The sequence below is a fragment of the Cyprinus carpio genome, chromosome B11, assembly GCF_018340385.1.
Source record: "Cyprinus carpio isolate SPL01 chromosome B11, ASM1834038v1, whole genome shotgun sequence".
NCBI lineage: Eukaryota > Metazoa > Chordata > Actinopteri > Cypriniformes > Cyprinidae > Cyprinus > Cyprinus carpio.
In genome coordinates, this window is record NC_056607.1 from 17,701,402 (window position 1) to 17,725,967 (window position 24,566).

Genomic DNA, 24,566 nt, shown 5'->3' on the forward strand with positions numbered 1-24,566 from the left:
ATTATGTCTAAATTTTCATTTGAATTTCATTCATGTGCTCTCTGAAGAAGAAAAAAAAACTGACTTGAACCACAAATTAGCTGCTGCATATATCAACTCCGCTGTCTTAGTTAACGACTTAACATAATCTTGACACTCTGTCAACACTCAGCTCTGTAGACACGAACCATAATGAGTCAATAAAGAGCAATGCAAGTATAATGAGTCAAACCAAGGAACTGAGGAAAAAGAACGGATAAAAACGACAACAAATATGTTATAGTCATCATGCATAATGTTCAGCACATGCAGGAATATATGTCTTCTCATTTCCTATCTCTTATTGTCAATACAAGCTGGCAGCACCTCTCTCTTAAACGTCATATTTCAATGTACCCTTTTGTCTATCTCATATGCCATTATATGACACGGAAAATGACAGGACTTCATTTTAAATATAAGAGTTTGAAATTACAGTGGACTGTTGTGAAAATTTAAATATGTTCATTGGTCTTTAGCATGATGAATACACACAATATAAGGCAAAATGTTTATTGCTATTGGTTAAGGATGGGATTGCAAAGTAAAGAGACATTTATGAGACCATGGTGTATGGATACATGTTTAACACTGTAGCTCATAATGCTTCAATATTGGCTGAGAGGGTGTTTTTATGTGATGATTTAGACAACCTAACTGATTTTTGTTTGTGTAGCTGCAGTTGGTTTTGAACAAAGATTTTGGGCTGTCAGTTTTTAAGATCTTTCAGCATTGTCTTTTTTGACTGTGGTGAATGTGGCACTTTGATGGAGGAACACAAAGACAGAGGAACTAGGAAGTGAAGTCATTTGCTGTGTGATAAATGTCAAAACAATTAACATCATTTTGAAGAGTCACACCCCCCTCTCAGTCAACAGTGCTTTCATCACTAAACACAAAGCACACGCCCCTTAAATGTGAATTAACCCTCTGACCTTTCCTCTAATTGTATCTCAGTCATCTTCAGTTCCTTCAGTAGGACTAAAGAGATTCACAAAATATAATATTTGTGGCCTTTTAAAGGGTTACTGTCCATGCAGGGACGAAATGTCATGTACTAGCACAAAATCAGGTATTTCAATTGCGATGAACAGAATGTGGATTATTTTTCTAGACATTTAATTTTTTTGACATTTTGAAATACCCGATTTCCCTAATTCAAGACATGAATGAAGGGTTTCTAAACCAATCCATGACATACTGTACTTTGCAGATTAACTAAATGTATTTTTCTGATATTTTAGAAACCACATGTCACCATATTTGCTCTAATGGAAAATCAGCAATATGATATGAACTGAAAAAAATCATTAACAGTGCATCAGTATTGCTATTTGACCCATTAGAGATTTTTCTGTAACACTTACACTAAGGTTCAATTTGTAAGCATTAGACTTAAGTAATATATAAACAAGCAATGAACTATTTTACAACATTTATTAATCTTGGTTAATGCTAATTGATAGACACACAGTTAACATTTAATGTTTTGAAATAATAATGTTATAAAATAACATTCGTAAATGTTCTGTGAACAAACATGAATAATGAAACATATTTTGTAGTAGTATATATTTATATACATATATTTTTAATATATAATAAATGAAATCTAATAAATGCTGTAAAAAAAAAAAAGGTATTCATTGCAAGTTGATGATATCTAATGCATTAACTAATATTAAAGAATTGAATCTTATAGTAAAGTGTTACTTTAATCACACATTTGGTGCAGAGAGAGTATTATTATTATTTATTTATGTTAATTTTTGGAAGTTTAAGAATTAAAGAAATACTCACTCTGCATGTTCCATAGACTGGTAATGCATTTATAAAGCGCTTACCAGCTCATGGAAAATGCATCTACATTAAGATGCAATGTTTAGGAGAGTGTAAAGTGTAGGAGGCATTTTCATAACGTTGTCCCAACATTCCCATGGTTCCCTTTACGTCTGCTTAACTTGCCATGTGAATGCTGTGAGCTGGTTATGTTTAGAGCTCGGGGGAGGGGCTGTTTTAAAATGAATTTAATAGTAAGTCAGACAAAAGATGTCACCTGCATCCTTCTGATCCCTCTGAGATTTCTCTACTAAAAAGAAAGAAAGAGAAAAAGAAAGGAAGAGGGAAGGGAGAAAGAAGGGGAAAAGAGAAAAGGGAGAAGGAATAAGCTTTCATTTTGTTTCAGATGTAAGATTTGATAGGGAAGTAGAAAGAGAAGGAAAGAAGAAAAAAGAAAGAGGCGTTCAAGACAGACAGGGCTGTCTAAAAGTGAAAGACCTGTGGTCCACAATTTATCAGTTTAGAAAAAAAGAAATATTTAAATTGCTTTATATTTAGCAGCAGTTATTTCACAGTGACCATGAGATAACTAAATGCATTAATAAACAATTATTAACTGCTTGAAAGGCCATTTTGTGGTGACTGCTGATCTCTTCAAAAACAAGAATAACCACATTAAAAATTAATTATGTTGGCTGTTTTTAAATTAAATTAAAGTTTTAAAACAGTGTAAAAGTTTGGGGTGTAATAAATTTGTTTTAGAAAGAAATAAATACTTTTATCCAACAAGGATGCATTTATCAAAAGTGACAATAAAGAATTTTAAATTGTTCAAAAAATTCAAATTTTGAACTTTCTACACAAGGAAATGCAGAAAAACGGGACCTACAAAAATATTAAGCTGCACAAAAATTTAAACCATATAGACCTGTGACCAGACTTGCTACTTTTTACTATTATGTTTAGATATTCAGAGTATAAAGCATTTTTTTTCCACTCAGTAAAAGTACAGTACTTCAGTAAAGCAGGAATTCCTGTATACAGTAGTAATAAAGTACAATTACTCAAGTACTTTACACCCCTGCTTTTACAACTGTAGAACAGAAACATGTCTGAAACCAAGTTTGACACAAGACAGAAAAAATAAACCAAATCACAGACAGAAAAAGAGTAAAGACGCACAGTGATAAGCTGTTGAAGTGGATTACAGACAAAAACAAAACAAAAAAAAAACAAACATTAGAAACACAATGTCTCTGAAAACCGCGTCAGAATCCCTGTTTTGTTCCTGGGTTGGGAGATAATGTCAATTATTTTTGTTTACTCTGTACCTGACCAATACTGTAAACCTGGGACACATCGATAAACAGACAAAGGTGGGGAGGAGTGACTTACACAAAAGCAAAGTAAAAATGCACTCAAGTCACAAACAGAAAGAATAAGCAGAAAACAGAAAGAACAGCTGCCACACTGACTCAGCTGGACGGGATGGTCTGATCAAAGCGACAGGAAGACCTGTGGCTGAATCACTCAACCTAAGATGCAAGTGACAAACTCAAAGAAAAAGGCAAGCAGACTGCAAGCAAGAGAAGAGGATGGTGCCGGTCAGGGCATGAGGGAATTACTGTTTGTGAACGTGCTCGAGAACGAAAAAACGAGAAAAAGAAAAAAAAGAGAGGTGGCGGAAGTGATGGAGTGGCTCCGGATGAGCAGGGTACTCACGAATGGTTAAATCCATCACTTGTGACGCCAAACAGAAGACAGGATGCTCATACATTTCTCTCTTTTTCCCTATAAAAGAGGATTGGGGCATGCAAGAGCAAGGGGTCAGAGGAGAAAGAGAGAGAAAGAAGCACAATGGCTGCATGTGCAATAAGGGGTTTTGACCAAATTTAGTGGCATGGAAAGTTGCCTGGCAGGGTTGGTAAAAAGCCTAGTAACTGATCTACTGCATCTCAAAATTATTAGTGATCAATCAGTCCTGATATGATCTGTAGGTCAGTATCCATGAAGACTTAAAGCTCTATGAAGCGCACAAAGATTAAAAAATCTATAAACTCCCTCAAATCAAGTCTTAGACATATTATTGGGTCACACTTAATACTAGGTGGCCTTAACTACTATGTACTTACATTTAAATTAATCATTTGATATAATGCTCTTATTGTGTACATACATGTTTTTACATTGTACTTGTATTTAAAAAAAATACATCTGTAATTAATTTCTGTAATTACATTTATAATTACAATGTTGACCCATCCCTTACATCTTAACCAACCATTAAACCTACCCATACCACCAAACCTGTCCCTAACCTCAATAGCAACAAAAGTAATCTGCAAAACAATGTGATCACAATAAATACATTTAACTTATTTTTGTTTGTTTGTTTGTTTGTGTGTAAGTACATAGTAGTTAAGACCACTTAATATAAAGTGGGGCCTATTACTGTAACAATTTATTACTATTGTTTATTTGGAAGGAAGGTCATTCATTTTTATTCAGATATAGACTACCAGTTAAAAGTTTGGAATAAATAAAATTATGTTTTTGAAAGAGGTTGCTTATCCTCACCAAGGCTCAATTTATGATTTTGATCAAAAATACAGTAAAAAAAAAAACAGTAATATTGTGAAATAATTCATTTAAAATGAAATTTTTTCTATTAAAATACATTTTAAAATGAAATTTATTCCTGTGATGGCGAAGCTGAATTTTCAGTAGCCATTTTTCCAGTCTTCGTTGTCACATAATTCTTCAGAAATCAATTCTAATGTTCTGATTAGATCTGCTTAATTATTAATATTGGTTGTAATAATGATCTGCTCAATAATTAATAATGGTTCTTATTATTTTCAGTGTTGAAAACAGTTTTTCTTCTGCTCAATATTTTTGTGAAAACCATGATATTTGTTTATGATTTTTCATGAAATGTTCAAATGAACAGCATTTACTTGAAATAGAATTTTTTTGTAACATTTTAAAATGTCTTTACTGTTACATTTAAACAGTTGTATGTGTCCTTACAAACATATTAATTTTTTTTTTTTTTTTTAAATAAGAGACTTGTTTCAAGAAAACATTTTTTCCAAACCTTTGATGGATAGTGCATGAACTATTTTCAGAATGACACTGGACTCATTGTAAATAGTCTTGGTGAAAAATACAACAACTTTGCAAATACTTTTGGTTTAGTCACTTCAGATTTGCAGATTTAAGCTATTCTGTTGATTTCCACCATTAGCCCTGCTTTTAATCCAACTGAACGTCTTATTCTCTGGAAAGACTTGTGAGTGTGTTGCAAGCTATTGGTTAGTTTGGGTTAGTACAAAAGTCACATTCAGTTTAGTGGTCAGCAATCAATAGGGAACAACATTGACATCATTTGGCAAACAGATACTAAGGGCTTCTCCTTCAGTATCTGCAGTGCCCAGTCATATTTCTTCATGAACATGGACAGTCATTGAAAATTATTTAGACAAAGAAATATATATATATATATATATTAAAAAAAAAAAAAAAAATCACATCCCAGAAAAAAAAAAAACACTTGTCCTGTAAACATGGCTATCATTTGACATCAAAGACCACTCGTGTGTAAGCCACAGTTTAGCTGTCCATGTCTATGAAAGAAACCGTCTCACTTGCCAAGCCAATATACAGTGCAAAGCTGGATTGCCCACTCAAGCAACACACATTTGTGTGTTGCTTGAGTGGGCAATCCAGCTTTGCACTGTATATTGGCTTCTCAAACTGGCACAACAAGAGAGGGCTCCAAATAAGAAGAAAAGCCAATAAACAAGAGGAAAGCACAGAGGGAGAGATAAGGAGATAGAAGGAGAAAGAAAGAGGAAAAAAGACACAAAGAAAGCTAGTAAAAAGGCAGCAATTTTGCAATAAACATGAAGCAGGGGGGCTGGAAAGGTGATGAAGAGCTGGAAAGGAAAAGTGTATTTGTTGCTGTACAGTACTTCTAACCCTAAAAGCTAAACCACAGGAAAGATGCAACCATCCACAGAGGGCAGCAAGAAACCACTGAGCAGAACAATATGGCACTGAGGCCAGGGTTTGAAAGGGGGAATCGAATGCATTTTACTCTATAATCAGCTAGAAGGATCTAAAACAAACCTGGACTAACAAGACCTATTTAAAAACATTAGTATTATTAATATTATTATTATAATTATTATTATTATGAAAAAGTGTTTCATTCATCCAATTAAAAAGATTTAGGTTAATGATTCACATCTATATTTTTTAACTTGAGCCAGTGAAAAATAAATAACTTTCCCTTAGTTATTTATTTTTCATTGGCTCAAGTTAAAAAAATATAGATGTGAATCATTACCCTATTTTTTTTAATTGAATGAATGAAACATTTTTTTCAGTGTACATATATAAAATTACTATCTGGGTTCATACTACAGGCCAATTGTCTCAAGTGTCTTAGAAGACTAGTAGAGATAAGACAACATAAAAAGCCATTACACACACCAACAGTTAATTATTGCTCCATTGTAAGCATTCCTTTCATGAAAAAAAAAGAAAAAAAAATTCAACAGTGGCATTTCAGTATTGCCTCCATGGAATACGGGTTAGTTGAGCATCACCGTTGTTAAGCACTGTTTCTAAGAGAGGAATATGTCAAGTGCTATATTACTGATAACAGAGCAGATAGGAGAAGAAACTCTGCAAAACTGGTTTATGTGCCTCCTACCTTCCACCTTGGCATATTCTGAGAGACGCTGATAGTTCACTAAAGCTGCCTGTTCCAGACATTTACGGATCACTGTCTTCACCTCGTCTTGAGGTACGGGTGTCACAATGTCCTTCATTAAGACCTGCAAAACCAAATTAGAAATTAGATGCATATTTACGTTATCTTGTAGGTCTTTTCTACTTTGTGTCATATGTTTTCAATACAGACACACACACACACACACACTCACACACACACACACACACACATATTATATATATATATATATATATATATATATATATATATATATATAATATATATATATATATATATTATATATATATATATATATATGTATATACAGTCAACCAAAGATTATTTAGACACCAGATATAATTTTTGATATATTTTACTAGTGGGTGCAGGACACTATAGTTCGTTTATGTAAGGGAGGATAGCAAAACAAAGTAAACTGTGATATATTACACCCAAAAATTCTTCATAAACTGGACTACCAGTAAAACTGATAAAAATTTGAAACCAAAAATTATTCAGACACTTTGACCTGACCATGTTTTGCTTAAGTGTTTTTTCTTCAATTGCTAATGCAAACTTTTTACACCACAGAATGAAACAAAATTAAGCATTGCTTGGTAATCGGTTTACCTAAAATGGTATTATCTATTATGTACTTAAATTTAACAACTATTCAACCTAATTTGATAGAAAACACATCTTTCTATCAAAGTTATCTGACATTATCAAGATGAATTTGTTCTAACACACTAGTTCTTGTCATATTTTATTACCATTTTCTAGACTATAGTGAATAATCTGTGATAATGTGAGAAATGTTAAAGGGTCTGAATAAATTTTGGTTTGATTGTATATCATAAAATTATAAAATTAAAAAAGCACCCTCTCAAGCAGTGACAGCGTAGCTTTTAAGGCTCCTTCTGGGCGTCCAAATGGAAAGCAATACCTTTAGAGAGAAAAATTTAAAAGTGTTTAAAACATTGAGACATTATACATTCCCATTTACATTTGTTAGAAAAAAATATATCCTGTTCACATCACCCTATCCAGTCATCACACAATTAGTTTCACACAACATTTACATATACATTGCATTAAGCAGTTTCACACTACTTTGAAAATTAAAATAATATATACAGTATATATGAATTATATATACATATACCACATATCCATTATTATCCCTAGCTGTTAATAAGGTGGTATATGTGATGCTGTGTAGACTGCCAGTGATGTACCTGAAGTGTGTGATCTGGTTTTCGAGCAGTATGCGCAGTCGTTCTTTGATCTCCTCGAACCGTTCCTTCTCTTCTACTGTGACAGTACCAATTCCATCAGGCCTGAGGCGAAATACACACAAATAATTGCAACTGCTTGTCTCATTAAGGTAACAAGGGTCACAGATACAAACACAGGGTCCCAAAACAGGCAAGACGCATGACTATTATACAAGCACTATAAATAATTTTCTATTCATCCTCTTTAAAAGGTATGTGTTAATGAGAGATTCATACAAACTGCTCAACTTTTTAATTAACCACATATATTATTAAAAAGAAAGAGGAAAAAAGTGAGAATATGACACTACTTGTATCTTCTGAAAGAGCCCCAGCTCTTTATTTGGGTGTATTTACATATGCATACATGTTCATAAATGTAAATGCTCTGGGGTGAATTCACTTTTGCAAGTATTTGTGAGCAAAAACCTTATGTAAATTAAGTCATAGTTATTGCTTCTTGCCTGCTGCAATTAATGTGACATTTTTGTCAACCAAAAAAAAAAAAAAAAAAAAAAAAAAAAAGAGACATTTGCATATATTTTCTAGTAATATCTGCCCAGACTCTTTCAACAATATGTGCAACTGCACTGTGCATTATGAGCGGGTGCAATTTCTAGTGTGTACGTCTAAATGTGTGTTTGTGTGTGTGCGTCCTCCCCTCCTCAGGCAAGGCTTTTTGGAAGGACCTAAACTCCCCCCTCCCTGTCCATGGTCAAATAAAGAGTCATCTGCAATACAAAGACACTACAAATTACCACAACCCCCTGCTACTAGCACTAAGGAGTTCAACCTCTCTCCACATACACACTCACAGGTTCCTTATTGAGACTCTACAACAGAAATAGTGAGGCTGTGGGAAACAGTTCACCTGATATGTCTAGTGGCACTCCTAAGCTTGTTAGCCAAATTACCATGATGCCGATATCATTTCTTGTTTTATAAACACACAGAAATTTAAAATACTTATTTTAAAATGCTGATATCTATGCAACTGATGCTAAATTGTCAAACCTAATCGATTTTACCATTGTACTAGACATCTACACCTCTCACTATCTCTCACATCTAGCTGACGTGTACAACAGTGGAAGCTTTTAAGGTATTTTTGTGAACAAGAAGGGGCGACCCGGTTGCCAACCTCCCCCTGAAAACCCCCACCAAGCGATGGACCCCGTCTGGTGTGACAGTCGTGGTGGTCCCCCCTGAAATTCCTGCCCCTCCTCCTTTGCTTTTCCCCGCTGTCCTTCAGCGTGCACTGGGCTGACATGGGGAGCGGACTGACGAGGAGCGTGTCATGTCTCCTGCTCCTCAAACCGCTGTCACGACGACCCGCGCCTCCACTGTCACATACACTCTGCTCACAGCCCTCCTTCCGTCTACCATGTCACAAACGATAAGGAGCCTGGCCCTTTAGTCACATTCTGCATAAGAGTGTGCGTGTTTGTGTTTTAAACTGCGTGCAGGTGACATACGTCGGCTGTGAGTGTGTTTCAATTCTAGCTGTGTGTCACAACAAAACTGATGGATAAAAGACTGGCCAGCAGAAAAAAAAAATCCTTTCTCTCTGTGTGTCAGAAAAACTGAAGAAAAACAAAACTCACAACAAAAAATAAAACAAAAACAAAGCAAAACTAAAGAAAAACAAAACACAAAAAACAAAGCAAAACTAAAGAAAAACAAAACATAACAAAAACAAAGAAAATCTAAAGAAAAACAAAATGCAACAAAAAATAAAACAAAAACAAAGTAAAACTAAAGAAAAACTAAACACAACAAAAAAAACTAAACACAAACAAAACAAAACTAATGAAAAACAAAACACAAGTGATAGAGCCAAACAAAACACACACACACACACACACACACACAAAAACAAAAAAAACAAACAAACCTTAACACAAACACACAACCCCAAAAACAAAACACATAAAAAACAACAACACAAAAAATAAAAACAAAAACAACAAAAAAAATTAAGCAAAAATACAAAGACAAAAACAGATTCAAATTTACAATATCTAAAAAACATGTTTTTGAACACTGGACCATGTTAATATTAACATTATATATATATATATATATATATATATATATATTATTTTTTTTTTTTTTTGCACATGTACCATGACATTTATGCCATTTTACCCTTTAGTAACACTACACGGCAATATGAATATTTATAATAGTGTATTATGAGACTAATATGATTATCCAGATATGTTAATAGCACAGTAGTATGATGTCAAACAACATTAGAGATCCACAGTCACTATCTGTAACACTTGTAGATTATTTGGCTTTAAATATGTATCAGTATACAAGTCCAATGCCAAGAGGTTCAGGTTGAGGGCCATGTCAGTTATAAAGAGCATGGTTGGCTGGACATGAGGTTTTGGCACAAGTAGACAGGCTGGAGTGAGGCCTCGGACAGTTTGGAAAGAGAGATGGAGAGACAGAGCGATGACCTGTCATCCTGTCAGCCATGACCTTAAGGCGTTTTATGCATAATGTCCATATTGTCTCTCTTTTTTTTCTCTTTATGTTTCTCATTTTTTTCAGTGGTTTGTGTATCATGTTTTTTGTTTCCCTGCCTCACCCTCACTTTTCTCTCTCTTCCTCACACAGATACACATTCACACATAAAGTGGTGTCCAAATGTCTGAGACCAGACTGAAAATCTTTTAAGTCGTTTTCTTATAATTCCTAGATGGTGATTCAATATTAAAACAATTCTGAAATTTAATAAAATAATTAAATTAATTAAAAAAATTATCAAATACAATAATAGTACAAATATAAAAAATACAATTATATACATTTAATTAAAATATAATTTAAAAAGGTCAGAATGTGTATAAAATTGCTACTTTGCACATTCACATAGAATAAATAAGAATGACATTACACACAAAGGAATGAGTAATCTCACACAGGAGAAATGTAACTTAATTGCCATCTTCCCTAATGTACATCCCCCAGTTTCATAGCTTAAGGGCGGGACGCTAATCCACACCCAAAAGAGGGGGTTGCATTAACATCCTCACCTTCTGGGGCCTGTGAGCACCTGCGACTTAGACTCCCTTTTTCTCCAGACCTCCATGATTTTGTTCTCTTTTTTAGAGGGGGTCAAGGGCTCAGGGGGGAAGGGAAACAGAGAACTAAGCAGCTCGGTCTCTGACATGGGCCATTTTAGTAGCTCATTCGGTCTTTGGCTTCGTATCCCACACACACACACACACACACACATACATTCACAAAGGTGCACATTCACAAAGGATAGAAGATGGTGTGAGGGTAAGTGAAAAATAAAAGAAGAAGAGAAATCATATAAATCATGCAAGTAAAGTAATAATATAAATAACCATGAGAATAAAATTATAGATTCAGACAAAAGTAAGATGAAAAGACATTCAGAAATAAGAAAGTTAAATATTACACAAGAATACAATAAAAGTATAGGGTGAGAAAAAAGTGAATAGGGGTCAGAGTAGTCCAATATATTCTGTTTCGAAATTAGCCACATGCTAAAGGGATCAGGACTTATCTCTTAAAATGTACAAAATGGTGACTATACTAAGTTTTTTTGCTTGTTTGTTTGTTAATTCATTCATTCTTTAAAAATATTTTGTGTAGAATTTTTTAAATGTCTAATAAATAAATATGTAATAATTATGTACAACATTATTGCATATTTTAATATAAATGTCTACATTTATATATATATATATATATATATATATATATATATATATATATATTATATATATATATATATATATATATATATATACCTCTGCAAAACAGAAACTTGTCGAAAGAGTAGTTATAGAGTTTGAGGACTCCTGCAAACAAGGTAATGAGGCAACTTGAGCTTCTTGTAAAAGCAGTGAAACTACTGTTGGATTCTGGGAGAGAAGCATTATTACCTGTGACCAACCACAAAGTTTTTAGGAGAGAGAATGGGGTTTCTATGAAACACGGGAGAATGAGTCCTTTGGCAGCCAAAAGAGAGTTTGTGCTCTTACTTTACCTCTGTTTCTGCCCATGTGTGGAAAGTGGATGTATGGAGAGATAAAAAGGCAGGACAGTGAAGAGGGATGGAGTGATTTTAGGATGAGGAGAAAAGACAGAACTTTAGGTGAGAGTAGGATGAATGACAAAGAGAAAACATGAGAGATAAATGATTAAAGAATTAATGTGGTGACAAATGAGAATGAAATGAAGTGGGTGTTAAAGAGACAGAGTGAGAAAGAGTTAAAGAGTGTGAGATCAGCAGTACCTGTTGCCGTGCACGTGGGAGGCACAAAAGGCGTAGCTGTAGTGCAGTAGTGTGGGGTCGATCATGGACCCTTTCTCTGCCCTCTCCAGGAGGTCATTCAGGTAAGACAGGTGCCTGTGACACCCTCGCACGCCGTACCTGGCGCAGTACTCATCTAATACAAACACCTGACCTGGACTGAACCAACCCTGAGGAGCACAATCAGACACAAAAGGGCAGTTTCAGTAGTGCTAATGTTATTATGCATGATAATATAAATAGGACAGCTATAGCCCTAACTGAATAATACTGAATTGAAAGCTTGGTTACCAAGCAGGAGTATGAATCGTTGAGTCTGTGGTCCAGTGTCAACCGCTGAACCGTCTCAAACAGCGAAGAGTGGTCAAAATTGCAGGGGTTAGCAGAGATGAACTCGTCCATTCCATGTTTCTGTGCTCGGTCTGCATCTGTGTGTAAGCGTGCACGTTACCGTATGGCGATAGAGACACATAAAACATACACATCTCAAAGTCACAGGACGACAGGAGCACACACTCTTTAGAGAAAGGTCTGTAATCTGAGTCAGATGTCAGCCTAAAAAGTGTCTCTGTCAACTTGCATTACTGTGTAAATTCAATCCAAGGTGCATTACAAGCAATGCTTGAAGTGCAAAATAAAAATAAAAGCAGATACTTGTGTTAAATAAATATATAAGCAATATATTTATTTATTTACAGTCTATAATAATAATAATAACAATAATATATGCATGTAAATAATATGTAACTTTTATATATATAGAGTTTAAAACAAAAAATGTTATATTTTGCGGCACATTTCAACAAAGAATATATATTTTTTTTTTTTTTTCTAAAGAGAAAAAAAAAAAATATAGTGTTTTCTTATATATATATACACACAACAACAATTTTTAATTTTTGTTTTTGTTTTCTTGCTGAGGGAAACAGTGATCTCTTTACAACTTTTTGATTATGAGCAACTTTTAGTACATTTAGTTTATTTTAATTCTTTATCAATTTTTAAACACTATATATATATATATATATATATATATATATATATATATATATATATATATATATATATATAGAGGCACATTAATCCAAATAATTTTTTCATATTTTTTACAGTGTATAAAGGCCTATATAAAGTATTTGATGCTGAGGAGTTTGCTCCGTTGCTGACCTACAGTGAGCGATAATGATAAAGAGCTAAGTTTTAAGAGGTTTTGGCTTAGAATATTTTTTTGAAACTTCTAAGAATTTTGTCCCTGCATGTTTGGTGAACTTTTGATCTATAATATTACCCCTAAAGATTATGAAAAAACAATATCAACCCACATTTGTGGCTTGTGACACTCAAGTATTAATCTAAGTGCAACAGAGCAGAATTGCTGCTTGTTGACTTCAAGCTCTAATTTAAAAGCAATAGATCCATATGCGTTATTAGAATGCTTTAAAAGAGCAAGAAAATTGGAGAACAATGTAAGCCAACATCGTAAAATTTTTGGCTTGTTTTTCCCCCCAGTGTTTTGTCTTTTTGGTTTGGTAATCCTGCAAGACCTGTCTGAGCCAGTGTTCCTGTCTGGTCCTCCTAATCAAACATCAACTCTATGTTCACGCTTTTCCCCTCCTTCCTCATTCATTGCTCTGTCCGCAGGCCTCTGCCCCCCCTCAGGGAAGCCCTAATTAAAGAAACCCAGTGCCTCGAAACACAGAGCTGAGAAGGCCGGCCATGGAGCCCCCCTACCCTCACCATCTATTGTCCATTAAAGAGACTAAATAAATTCAACAACACATTTTCCCTTTCCTCTGCAGTCAGTAAGCTTAGGTATTACATCTGGGCCTGCACAAATAAGCAGGGCTGTTTCTTAATCCTGCCACTGGTCAGGGGCTATTCTTATTCTAATGCCCCGTTTCAGCCAGAGGCTTTAGAGCTATACTGTATGATTGAGCCATTCAACAGACACCTCCTCCAGAGCGTCGCTGGTGTGCATGTTAAATCACGCATAAGACTTGAATTGCTTAGTTATATAATGGAAGGTAAGTTTTTGCTTGCACAATGTAAATGATAATTGTATAATTTTGGCTTTAATTCTTATACAGCACATCAAATCATTTTGGTTAGACTTCACAATATCTTTCTTTTAAAACCTTAAAGGGACTTCAAATAGTCACCCATATATATATATATATATATATATATATATATATATATATATATATTATATATATATTATATATATATATATATATATATATATATATATAGATATACAGGGATATATATATATAAATATTTATCTTCAATCTTTTTTTTTTTTTTTTACTTGTTTGACATTACTTTCTTCTCTGGAACATAATAGAAGTTTTTTTTTGAAGAAGAAGAAGAATTTTGGTTAGAAATTTTGGTTCTCATTGAATTCCCACTGTTATTTTTGGTTACCAACATTCTTTAAAATATCTTTTATGTTCCACAGAAGAAAGTAAGTCATAAAATATAATATAAAGCAGTATATCCAAAATTCATGAAATTATGATTCATATTTTCATACATAAAATAGGAAGCAAAAGAGAACACAATGAAAACATGCCATATAAAATCTGATTGGACTTTTTTTTTCTTTTTTGTTATAATATATAATATATAATACAATATATAATATATAAAGAAAAATGTAATTACAAATTTACAATAGAATAATTTTTTGGTCTCATATCAATGTATTCATATTTGAATGTTTATGAACTACAAATTTGCTAAGCAATATAAAATATTAAAGACTTAATAATGAAAGTTATTTTAAAGTTACTCTGTGCTGTGTTTTGTCTGTAATTTTCATTATAAGATATCTAAACAATAAGTTAAAGCATATGATCTGCTGAAATCATCCACAGGTCAAAAAGGTGACATTGTGTCGTTCTCTTATGTCTTAATATGAGCTTGTCATGTCTCTTTGACACTAGAATTGAGGGGAAGGTCTCTGGACAGTAACACACAATGACATTAGTCAGCTCTGTCCGAGCGGGGCAAAGGAGAAATGACACTGATTGATGGATTCTTTTCATTTATAGATCCTCTCTCGAAGAGTCCGAAGAGCAGAACATTTGGGGCTATTTAATGCTTGCGTTATTTTTTTTTATTTTTTTTTTTTGTTCTGTGCATGTGTCTGCACAAGCACACACAATGGACGGATCAGGAGTCTGAGATTCTGCCCTGGGCCGACAAGAGCTGAGGGGGCCAACTGACAGGATGGGAGCTCCTCTGTGAGTGAGGGATGGACAGAGGGAGAGAAAGAAAAGGAGGGATAAAGAAAGGGGTGACAGCAGAGACATACTTTATTAAGTGGTTTCTAATTTAATCTGTCCGCTCCTGAACTCAGTTGCTAACAATATGGCTTTCTCTCATCAGGCCTGCAGACAAGTCCATACATGAGCCTCTCTCAGAGCCGTCGCTATTTCAGTCCTTATCACACTGGATTAGAAAACCCTGGACCCTGGCTGACATCCAACATCAATCATTGCTTTCTTTGTTTCAGAATAATGAAGCAGTATACGAGTTGAAAAATGAAACAAATTATTACTAACAATAATTTTTATTATTATTTTATTTCTATTAAATTATAGACAAGTGAGGAGGGATGAGATTGAGACATGTTGCAGGTCAGGTTAAAACCTGTTTTGCCTGCATGAGCATGTGTTGTTGTGTCAATGAAGCTATGTTGGGTATAAGCCATTGTTAATAATAATAATAATAATAATAATAATAATAATAATTATTATTATTATTATTATTATTATTATTATTATTATTATTATTATTATTGCTGTTGTTGTTGCTGTTAAATGATATCCCTTGAGGTTGTCTACACTGGGTGAAACCCATGGTTAAATAAATTAATAAATAAATAAATACATGTTGTTGTTATTTTTTGTTCTTTTGTTTTTGTTGTTTTTTTTTATTTTTTGGTTTTCAGGGTTGTGTGTAATGGGTGTGATAAATGATTAAAAATAAAAATAATAATAATAATTATAATTATTATTATTACAGTTGTTGCTGCTTTTGTTAAATTATATTCCTTGAGGCTGTCTACACTGGATGTAAGCCATGGTAAAATAATAATAATAATAATAATAATTATTATTATAATTATTATTATTATTATTATTATTGTTATTGTTGTTGTTGTTGTTGTTAAATGATATTCCTTGAGGTTGTCTACACTGGGTTTAAACCACGGTATATTATTATTATTATTATTATTATTACTACTACTACTATTACTACTACTACTACTACTACTACTGTTGTTGTTATTGTTAAATTCTATACCTTGAGGCTGTCAACACTGGGTATAAATAAAAAAAAATACATTGTTTAAGCCATGTTATAATAATAATAATAAAAATAATAATTAATATTATTACTACTACTACTACTACAAGACTTCAGTAATCTTCAGGTTGTGTCTCTGATTTCAGTCTCCCCCTACATAAAGTGTACCTTTGCAGGTACAGACACACAGCAGACAATAGGAGCGTTAGCATTTTCCCAGAGATGAGGAAAGAAACCATTAGTCTAAAACTGTTAGTAGTTCTATAGGAAAGCAAAACAGAAACACTACTAGAACATGAACAGGGCCACTATTTGTTAAACGTGTCAGTGTAAGTGTGTGGCAAAATGGCTTGTCTAGATGTAGCAGTTGTGAATTGGTTTATCTTGATATTGTAATTTTGTTTTTTTTTTTTTTTTTTTTTCAGACAACAATTGCATTAGTTTAACTATCATACAATAATAAAAAATAAATCTGTATGACATCACCTGCTGAATATTTCTATATTCCAGCTACATATTTGCCAACTCTCTTTTAAAAAAATAAATAAAAATAGACTCTTAAAACTCACAGAATGAATAAACTGTGTTAAATATTACTGAGTCCACTGCTTCAAGGACAACACAAATCTTTTCAAGGAGAACTGAAAACAAACAACCAATGTTTCCAATTGCATCCTAATCCCCACATTTAAAACTGCAACCACAACAATTTAAATTGCTGCTGTCGAAAGGTTAAGAGAAAAAAAAACGAAAACACTGATGGCACGACTTTACAGATGAGAGAAACTGGTGTTAACTAGCAAGTAGTTATTTGGTAACATTCCACTGATAGCTTCCAGAAATAATCAGGGTGAAGATACACTGTTTTATTCATAGCATGTCACTCTTAACATGGTAATTACCAGCTGCTGAGGGGTGCAGAGCACGCCAGTGGTTTCACAGAATTCATTTAGCACAATAAATCAACAACTACAATAGAGAAAATCACTATAATTATATCATTTACCAAATTCTCCATTTGGTCGGGAATCTTTATTGTTAAAGGCAACTGCTGTTGATTTCAGCCAACAAGAAACTAGCTTACAAGGAACATATGGATTTATTTTGCACATGCTTTTTAATAAGAAATGCGCTTTAATTTGAGAAGCCGTTGACCTGATGAAGCCATGTTGAGAGAAGGCAAATATGCAACTACTAATCAGAGCAAAACATCCAGAAATTAAATTTCACATGCAGTCTAGTCTCCTAAATAAAAGTGTGTTTGTCTTTCAGACCCAAAGGAAACAAAATAGAGGGAGATTTGCAGAAGGAGGGGTAATGAGTGTTTTAGAAGAGGAATAGCGAATAGCACATTGCTTGTGTCAGATAATCCAGAGCGGCTTATCTGATCTGTGCCTGCTACAGGGAAGCACTTACCCTTCAGTCCGGCTACAAGAGAGCAGGGTAAGAGGGAACAAACCAGAGTGACATATAGACTCACGTGGAGCAGAAGACAGAAGAAAGCAGAGAAAGAAAGAGAAAGGACTAAAGTATATTTACACTGTAAGCAATGCATGAAAGAAGGAGGATTTGATTCACTTATTCATACACACACAAACAATTATCTGAAAATGAGAGGGGAAAAAAAACATGAGATGGTGCAGAGAGGGTCGCAATAATTTAAAATAGAAAGAAAGAAAGAAAGAAATGCCAAAGAAAAGCATAAAATATAAAAGCGAAAATACGCAGTAAAGAGTGATAAGTAATGAATAAAAGAGAGCAAATATATGCAAACGAAAGTGAAAGAGTGGACAACAGAAGAAACACAACAGAAAGAAAGAAAGAAATACACAAATGATAACTGAAAGTAAAAAATAAACAATAAGTGAACAAAAGCAAATATACACAAAACCAAAAAAGAGAGAAAGAAAAACGAGTGAATAAAAAGCAAAAGTAAAAGAGCTTAAGCCAGAGTTAAAAGCAAAAGAAAAAAGAAAAAGTTAAGTAAAAGAAACAAATAGACAGAAGAAAAGCGCAAACAAACAAGTGAACAACAAAGACGCAAGTCAAAAGCAAGAGAAAGAAAGAAAGAAAGAAAGAAAGAAAGAAAGAAAGAAAGAAAGAAAGAAAGAAAGAAAGAAAGAAAGAAAGAAAGAAAGAAAGAAAGAAAGAAAGAAAGAAAGAAAGAAAGAAAGAAAGAAAGAAAGAAAGAAAATGAACAAGTGGGCAAAATAAGTAATTAAAAACAAACAAACAAATAAGCAGAAAGCAAGCAAGCAGAAGAATTATAAAATAAAGGGATCAAAAGGTATCAAAGCAAAGAATATGCAGTGATGAAATGTATGTGGGATGCAAGATGAAAGACTTCTGACAGAATCAAACAGTGCAGATGAACACAGAGTGAGATTTTTCTCCCTTTTTACAACACCAATGCAGTAAGTAGTTACTGTTCTCAGGAGGTGAACACTGTTGAGATTACACTTACAGGACATTAATGAGCAGTAGAGTGAAACAGAGTGTAAAAACATCAGTAGTGCGCTGTTTAGAACGGGAACTTATTTAGCCGATGTTCTAGAAAGTCTCCATGTAAGAGTGTGACTGCTATGAAAAGTGTCATAAAAAATGCAGCTCTGGCCCTGTGTGTGTGTGTGACTGCAGTCAGCATGTGTGGATCTGTAGAGTCTATGTATTCATACTTACAGAACTGAGAGATGGGAGCATCAAGCTGTGGTGCTGTTCCTCCTTTGGCGTTGAGTTTCTGCACCTGGGTCGGGGGGACGGGCTTGTGGGATTGGCCCGTGGCACGATACATCGCTTGAACCCACAGGATTCGATCCTGCTCATCATCGCTGGCGAAGATCACAGTGTCTCCCTCCTTCACAGCATTGAAGAACGTCCGACCACCATCCAGACCTGCATTCAACATATTGTTCATCCTTTATACATCACATGGAAATGAAACACTGTGTAAGCAAAAGTGCACTGTGAAAAGTCACAGCACTTGAATTATTTCTACTTGATCAGACCCTTTCAGGGTATAAGGAAGCATTTTTGAACTAAAGAATTTCAATTATACCAAATATTTTTAATTGGCATTAATCAAGATTACATATTTATTAATGAAGACGAATACATATTCATCATATTATATTAATAATTAGTTAATAATAATAATAATAATAATAACAATACTGTTGCTATTTTATTACTCAAGAATACATGCTGTAAAACTATTATTATTATTATTATTATTATTATTATTATTATTATTATTATTATTTGCATGGCAGCCAATGCTTTAATTAATACTGATGTGTAGAATCTTATTTTAAAAACATAGTAATTGCTTTTGTTGGTGTAAACTAATGTAGTAAGGTTGATTCAACCATGTTAAATAATAATTTTACCTTATTATTCAGTTAATACAGATGTGGCTACCTGGATCACATTTTTTGGTTATCTCACAAACATTTTTTAAAGTGTAATTGATTTAAATTGACCAATATTGTTTGATATTGAAATAATTGTTAAAATGTATTCCATTAATGTCACAATATTTAGTATGCAATGCTTGATTACACATAGACTATAAATGATTTATTAGTCAAATATCAGAGGACATGAAAATAAAACATTCTTCATAAAACATTACTGCACAGACATTATGTATCACTGATGAATATTAGAGCTTTAGATAACACATGTACGGTGTGCATAATGTTTTATGCAAAGATACAGAAGGTTTCAATGAAAGATAATTGATCTTAACTAGTTAATTACCAGTGTTTGTTTAATACTAATAGAATGAGTCACCTATTCATTGGGAATAAATGTGTATGAATCCTAAAACACATGCCACCTGCTGGTCTAACAGGTACTTCATCTTTATCCACCTTTATTTTGCAATGCTTTTTGTGAATGCACAAGTCTTTGGTGGGGGGGGGGGCTACATGCTATATGCTTATAATTACAACAGTAAATAAAAAAATACCAATTTGCAAAATCAAGCAGCATAATGGACTGTTTTGGTACAGATAAAATAACTGGAAGCAACTGACATCGGAAGCCTTGGCCATAAAAACTACAAATAAAACAGAACAAGACTATATTCACTGTGACGTCATTGACTGTAGCAATCCGATTGGCTGCAGTGACCTGGCTGAGGGTCGGTGTAATCCACAGTGTATCCGTCCAGTTGGAGAAGTTCAACAGGTTCTGCTTTCTTCTCCCTGTAGCTACACATGGCAAAGGTGTACTGGCTGACCTGGAAAGAATATTGGCACATTAAACACACATCGCGAATTACACTATTGAGAACTAGAAAGACAAAACCCTAAACAGAAATATCTACTTCAGGCTAGTGATAGTGTTCAAACGGAAGGTGGCATCTCAGAAGGATGCTGTCGTGGTCACTGACGGTGTAGGGTTGGACTTGTAAGGTTTTGTCCTGCCAATCAAACAGGACTGACAGGAGAGTGTGGGATGACACGCTGTCACTCTGGATGCGAGTCGTGCAGTTAGGTGCCAGTCATATACACATTCTACACACACACACACATACACACACACACACAAGATGCTCTCCGGCTTCATCTGCAGCACTGCACCAATCCAGCGCCTCCATCACCTCTGCTGAAAGTGGCAGCCCTCTCTCACTCCGTCTCTGAATGACATTATAAATTCAATGTCATGTGTGTGACGGGCACTTGGGCTGGCTTCGGGGCCCCAATCTGGCTTGGTGGCACCCAGGTGCCTTCGGGACGCCACCAGGGCATGCGCACCCCCCGCGCTCGCACACACATGTATACACGCACAACCTCCCATCAATCCACTGAAGTCCGGGCCTGTCAGAAGCCAGAGCGGTCGCTGGTGGGGCCATTGACCCGCTGTCAAACCGACAGTTAAAGGATTTTAAATGACTTTGCTTTCTGATTACCCCTGCATGCTTTTGCTCTTTTAAATAACCTTGTTATTGTCGATGCTCTGCAAATTGCATTGTGGATGAAGAGAGCGGGAGAGTGGGCGCAAATCGATCACTAATGCTGGAAATATAAAACTGAATGCCATTCACACAACCCGAGGCCCTCCGGGTCACTCGAATGCATTACCATATTCAGATGTGTAAGGCTGAATGCCTGAGCCAGAGCATCGGAGACGAGATGAGGGGAAAAAGGAAGCGAGCACAGAGCGTCTGCCCGCTGTTTTGTCACATCGCCTACCGACCGTAAAATAATTAGACTTCAGTTTGAATCATAATGCTGGCCTTATGCTGTCAACTTACAGACAACAAGAGCATTTAGAGGCACTAAGACAGACGATTCGGCTGCTATAGAATTTATATGACTGCTTATCAGTGCTCTATAAAGGATAGAGATGTTAAAATACAGTTAATAAAAACTGAAGAAATGAAATGGCAGGGTGGAGCCATGGGGGACCCTGCCACCACCTTTTCTTGACAACTTGTTTCAAAGCCAGCCTGTGTCAAATAAGAGCCCTAAATGGTCTACGTGGTGTGGTAATAATCTATGAATAATGCAACAGTGAACTCACACCCACCCTGTAACACAAACCCCACATTAAATGCAGTGGCATTTACATAGAATCATTCAGTGTATATCAAACTCTGGTCACTCATAGATGGCACATCCCGCATACTAAATATTTCCTTATATTCAGCAAAGATGCATTAAATTCATTAAAAAGTGACAGTAAAGACATATTGAGATTATATTTCAAAAAAGCTGTTATTTTGAAATTTCTATTATACATTAATAATAAGAAGAAATGTTTTATTGAGCAGCAAATCTGCATATTAGAATTTGATTTCTGAATGATCATGTGACAGTGAAGACTGGAGTAATGGGTGCTGAAAGTTCAGCTTTGTGGATGTTTTAGAATATATGTGACTCTGGACCACTAAACCAGTCATTTTTCTAAATTTAGATTTAAAAATCATGAAAAAATCAAAAATCTAAATATTGAGAAAATTGCCTTTAAAGCTGTCCAAATTAAGCAGATTACTAATCAAAAATTAAGTTTTAATAAATGTATGATAGGAAATTTACAAAATATATTAATGTAACATGATGTTTATTTAATATCCTAATGATTTTTGGCATAAAAGAAAAGTCCATAATTTTGACCCATACAATGTTTTTTTGGCTATTGCTTTTTTGTGGTCCAGGGTCACATATTTAATTGCAACAACATTTCACAACACTACCTTTTTTTACTGTATTTGTGATCAAATAAATGGTTAACATAAGCGACTTCTTTCAAAAGTTTTTTTTTAAAATCTTACCACCCTTAAATTACAAAAAAACGGTTACTATGATGTTAATAACAGGGTCAGTACGCATCATATAAATTTAATTTAGCTAATTTTGGAGCTAGTGCTGCATGATCTAACCCTTAAAATGCCTGATGATGTAAACTAATGTAATTACATTGATTTATTCAGGTTAAATTATATATTTTAAATAATTTTAGGTAAAAATGCATGATGCACTTTATGCTCACAAAACATTTTTACAGCATAGATTTTATAATATAGGTCTTACATTGGAGGGGTTGTTGGTTTATACTAAATATTGTATTAATATTCGGTATTTCAAAAAATATATATTATATAACTGTGTATGTGGTATAAAACATTTTATATATTTTTTAAAATCTAAATAAAACATTAAAGATGCCACAATGTATTCTGAAGCATGTTTATGTTAACATTTACATTTACGAGGCTTACACAGATGGATGTGCTGACATTTGTGTGAATACACAGGATTTAACAGAGAAGAAACAAACAAGAAACAATCACAAAGTGTGAAACTAACAAAATCAAACAAACAAAAAACAAAAAGCACGGACACAAAAAGCGCATTCTGGCATATTTTCTTACCCACACTGACATTCGAAAACACAAACGGGGCATCGTATAATGTTTTTCGCTTGCATGCACACAGGCACACAAACACACATGCACGCAAACACTAAGGTAAATAAATAATGTCAGTGTATTGACTGTTGTTTGTCACTTGCTGTAGCCGTAGCTGCGAGCGACTGGTGGGCGTGTGATGTGGGCTCTTTTAGCTGCGAGTGCTGGTCCTTTACTCTGTCTAGCCGCCTGTCAACTTTTAGCTCTCAGACATGTTACAACCCGCCACAGAGGAGCTGACTGAACAGCAGACAATTGAGACAGAAATAAAAAAGGCTCCATCGAAGTACCTGACACAGTGCTCGATCAGAGAGAGTCGGGAATCTAGTCTACTTCACTGGAGCAGTTTTGACACTCGATATGTGCACAGCACTCTATAAAAATCACTGAAATCTCTAAAAGGAGAGTAAAAGGTCTCCATCAGAAGTCACACCAAGGTGAAAAAGCACATACCTGCACCAAGACAAAGAATCTCTTCTTCCATCTTTTCCACAGGTTTTTCCCAATGGCCCAAAGGTATCTGTGAACAGACGCAGAGCAGGTGTTACATCATAGTGTCAAAATATAGCTTGCTAGATGTGTTCTTCTTAATTTGGGTGATAATGGGCCATGTAATGTAAAATTAGTAAATTACAACAGGGATACTTTAAAATCATAGATATTAAAAAATATGTTTAAAAAACATAGTTACCTTTACAAAAAAAAAAAAAAAAAGTGAAAAAAGTACAAAAATCAATGCATAATTAAAAAGACATTCATATGCTATAACCAGACAAAATAGGTGACTGATTATTTAAAGATGAGATATATAGTTCCTTTCCACATAAAATAATAAGAAAAAAAAAATCATTTAGAAAAATGCTACAGCTATGACATCTCAGCTATAACACTTCAAATGTGTTCATTAAATCAAGGATGATATATAAAGTTTTCTCAAAAATGAAATAGCTTTACAGAAAATCAGGCTGTCAATATAGTCGCATTTAGCAGATTAAAGATGGACTAGAAGTATAGAAGTACATATTTTCAGACATAATTGGGGAGAATCAGGCAGAGATTTGCTATATTGTACATATCACTTGAATGAATATTTAAAATGAAAAAATCCAAACGAAAACCTGCTATATAATGCAAATTCATAGAAGACGACATATGAGTCTTCTCTCAAGTAGAGTTAAGAATAGATATGGATTCTCAGGTGTAGGTTTAGTGCCCCCT

The 24,566-nt window shown here is 34.2% G+C and overlaps 1 protein-coding gene across 39 annotated transcripts in view; it reads right to left on the minus strand.

Annotated features, from left to right (window-relative positions):
- Positions 1 to 24,566, minus strand: part of LOC109088730 (calcium-dependent secretion activator 1) — a 99,301-nt gene that overhangs the window by 28,872 nt on the left and 45,863 nt on the right. For 14 of the 39 annotated variants that reach the window (XM_042734295.1, XM_042734293.1, XM_042734290.1 and 11 more), the window contains 11 exons: positions 23,802 to 23,868; positions 20,567 to 20,675; positions 19,112 to 19,324; positions 17,849 to 17,860; positions 12,407 to 12,543; positions 12,098 to 12,285; positions 7,777 to 7,878; positions 7,421 to 7,484; positions 6,518 to 6,641; positions 3,520 to 3,588; positions 2,075 to 2,107 (listed from right to left, as the gene is read on the minus strand). In XM_042734295.1, coding sequence (XP_042590229.1) covers positions 2,075 to 2,107; positions 3,520 to 3,588; positions 6,518 to 6,641; positions 7,421 to 7,484; positions 7,777 to 7,878; positions 12,098 to 12,285; positions 12,407 to 12,543; positions 17,849 to 17,860; positions 19,112 to 19,324; positions 20,567 to 20,675; positions 23,802 to 23,868 — 1,118 coding nt within the window. The remainder of the gene's footprint in view (positions 1 to 2,074; positions 2,108 to 3,519; positions 3,589 to 6,517; positions 6,642 to 7,420; positions 7,485 to 7,776; positions 7,879 to 12,097; positions 12,286 to 12,406; positions 12,544 to 17,848; positions 17,861 to 19,111; positions 19,325 to 20,566; positions 20,676 to 23,801; positions 23,869 to 24,566) is intronic. The other 25 variants (XM_042734302.1, XM_042734299.1, XM_042734297.1 and 22 more) reach the window with 9 other exon arrangements.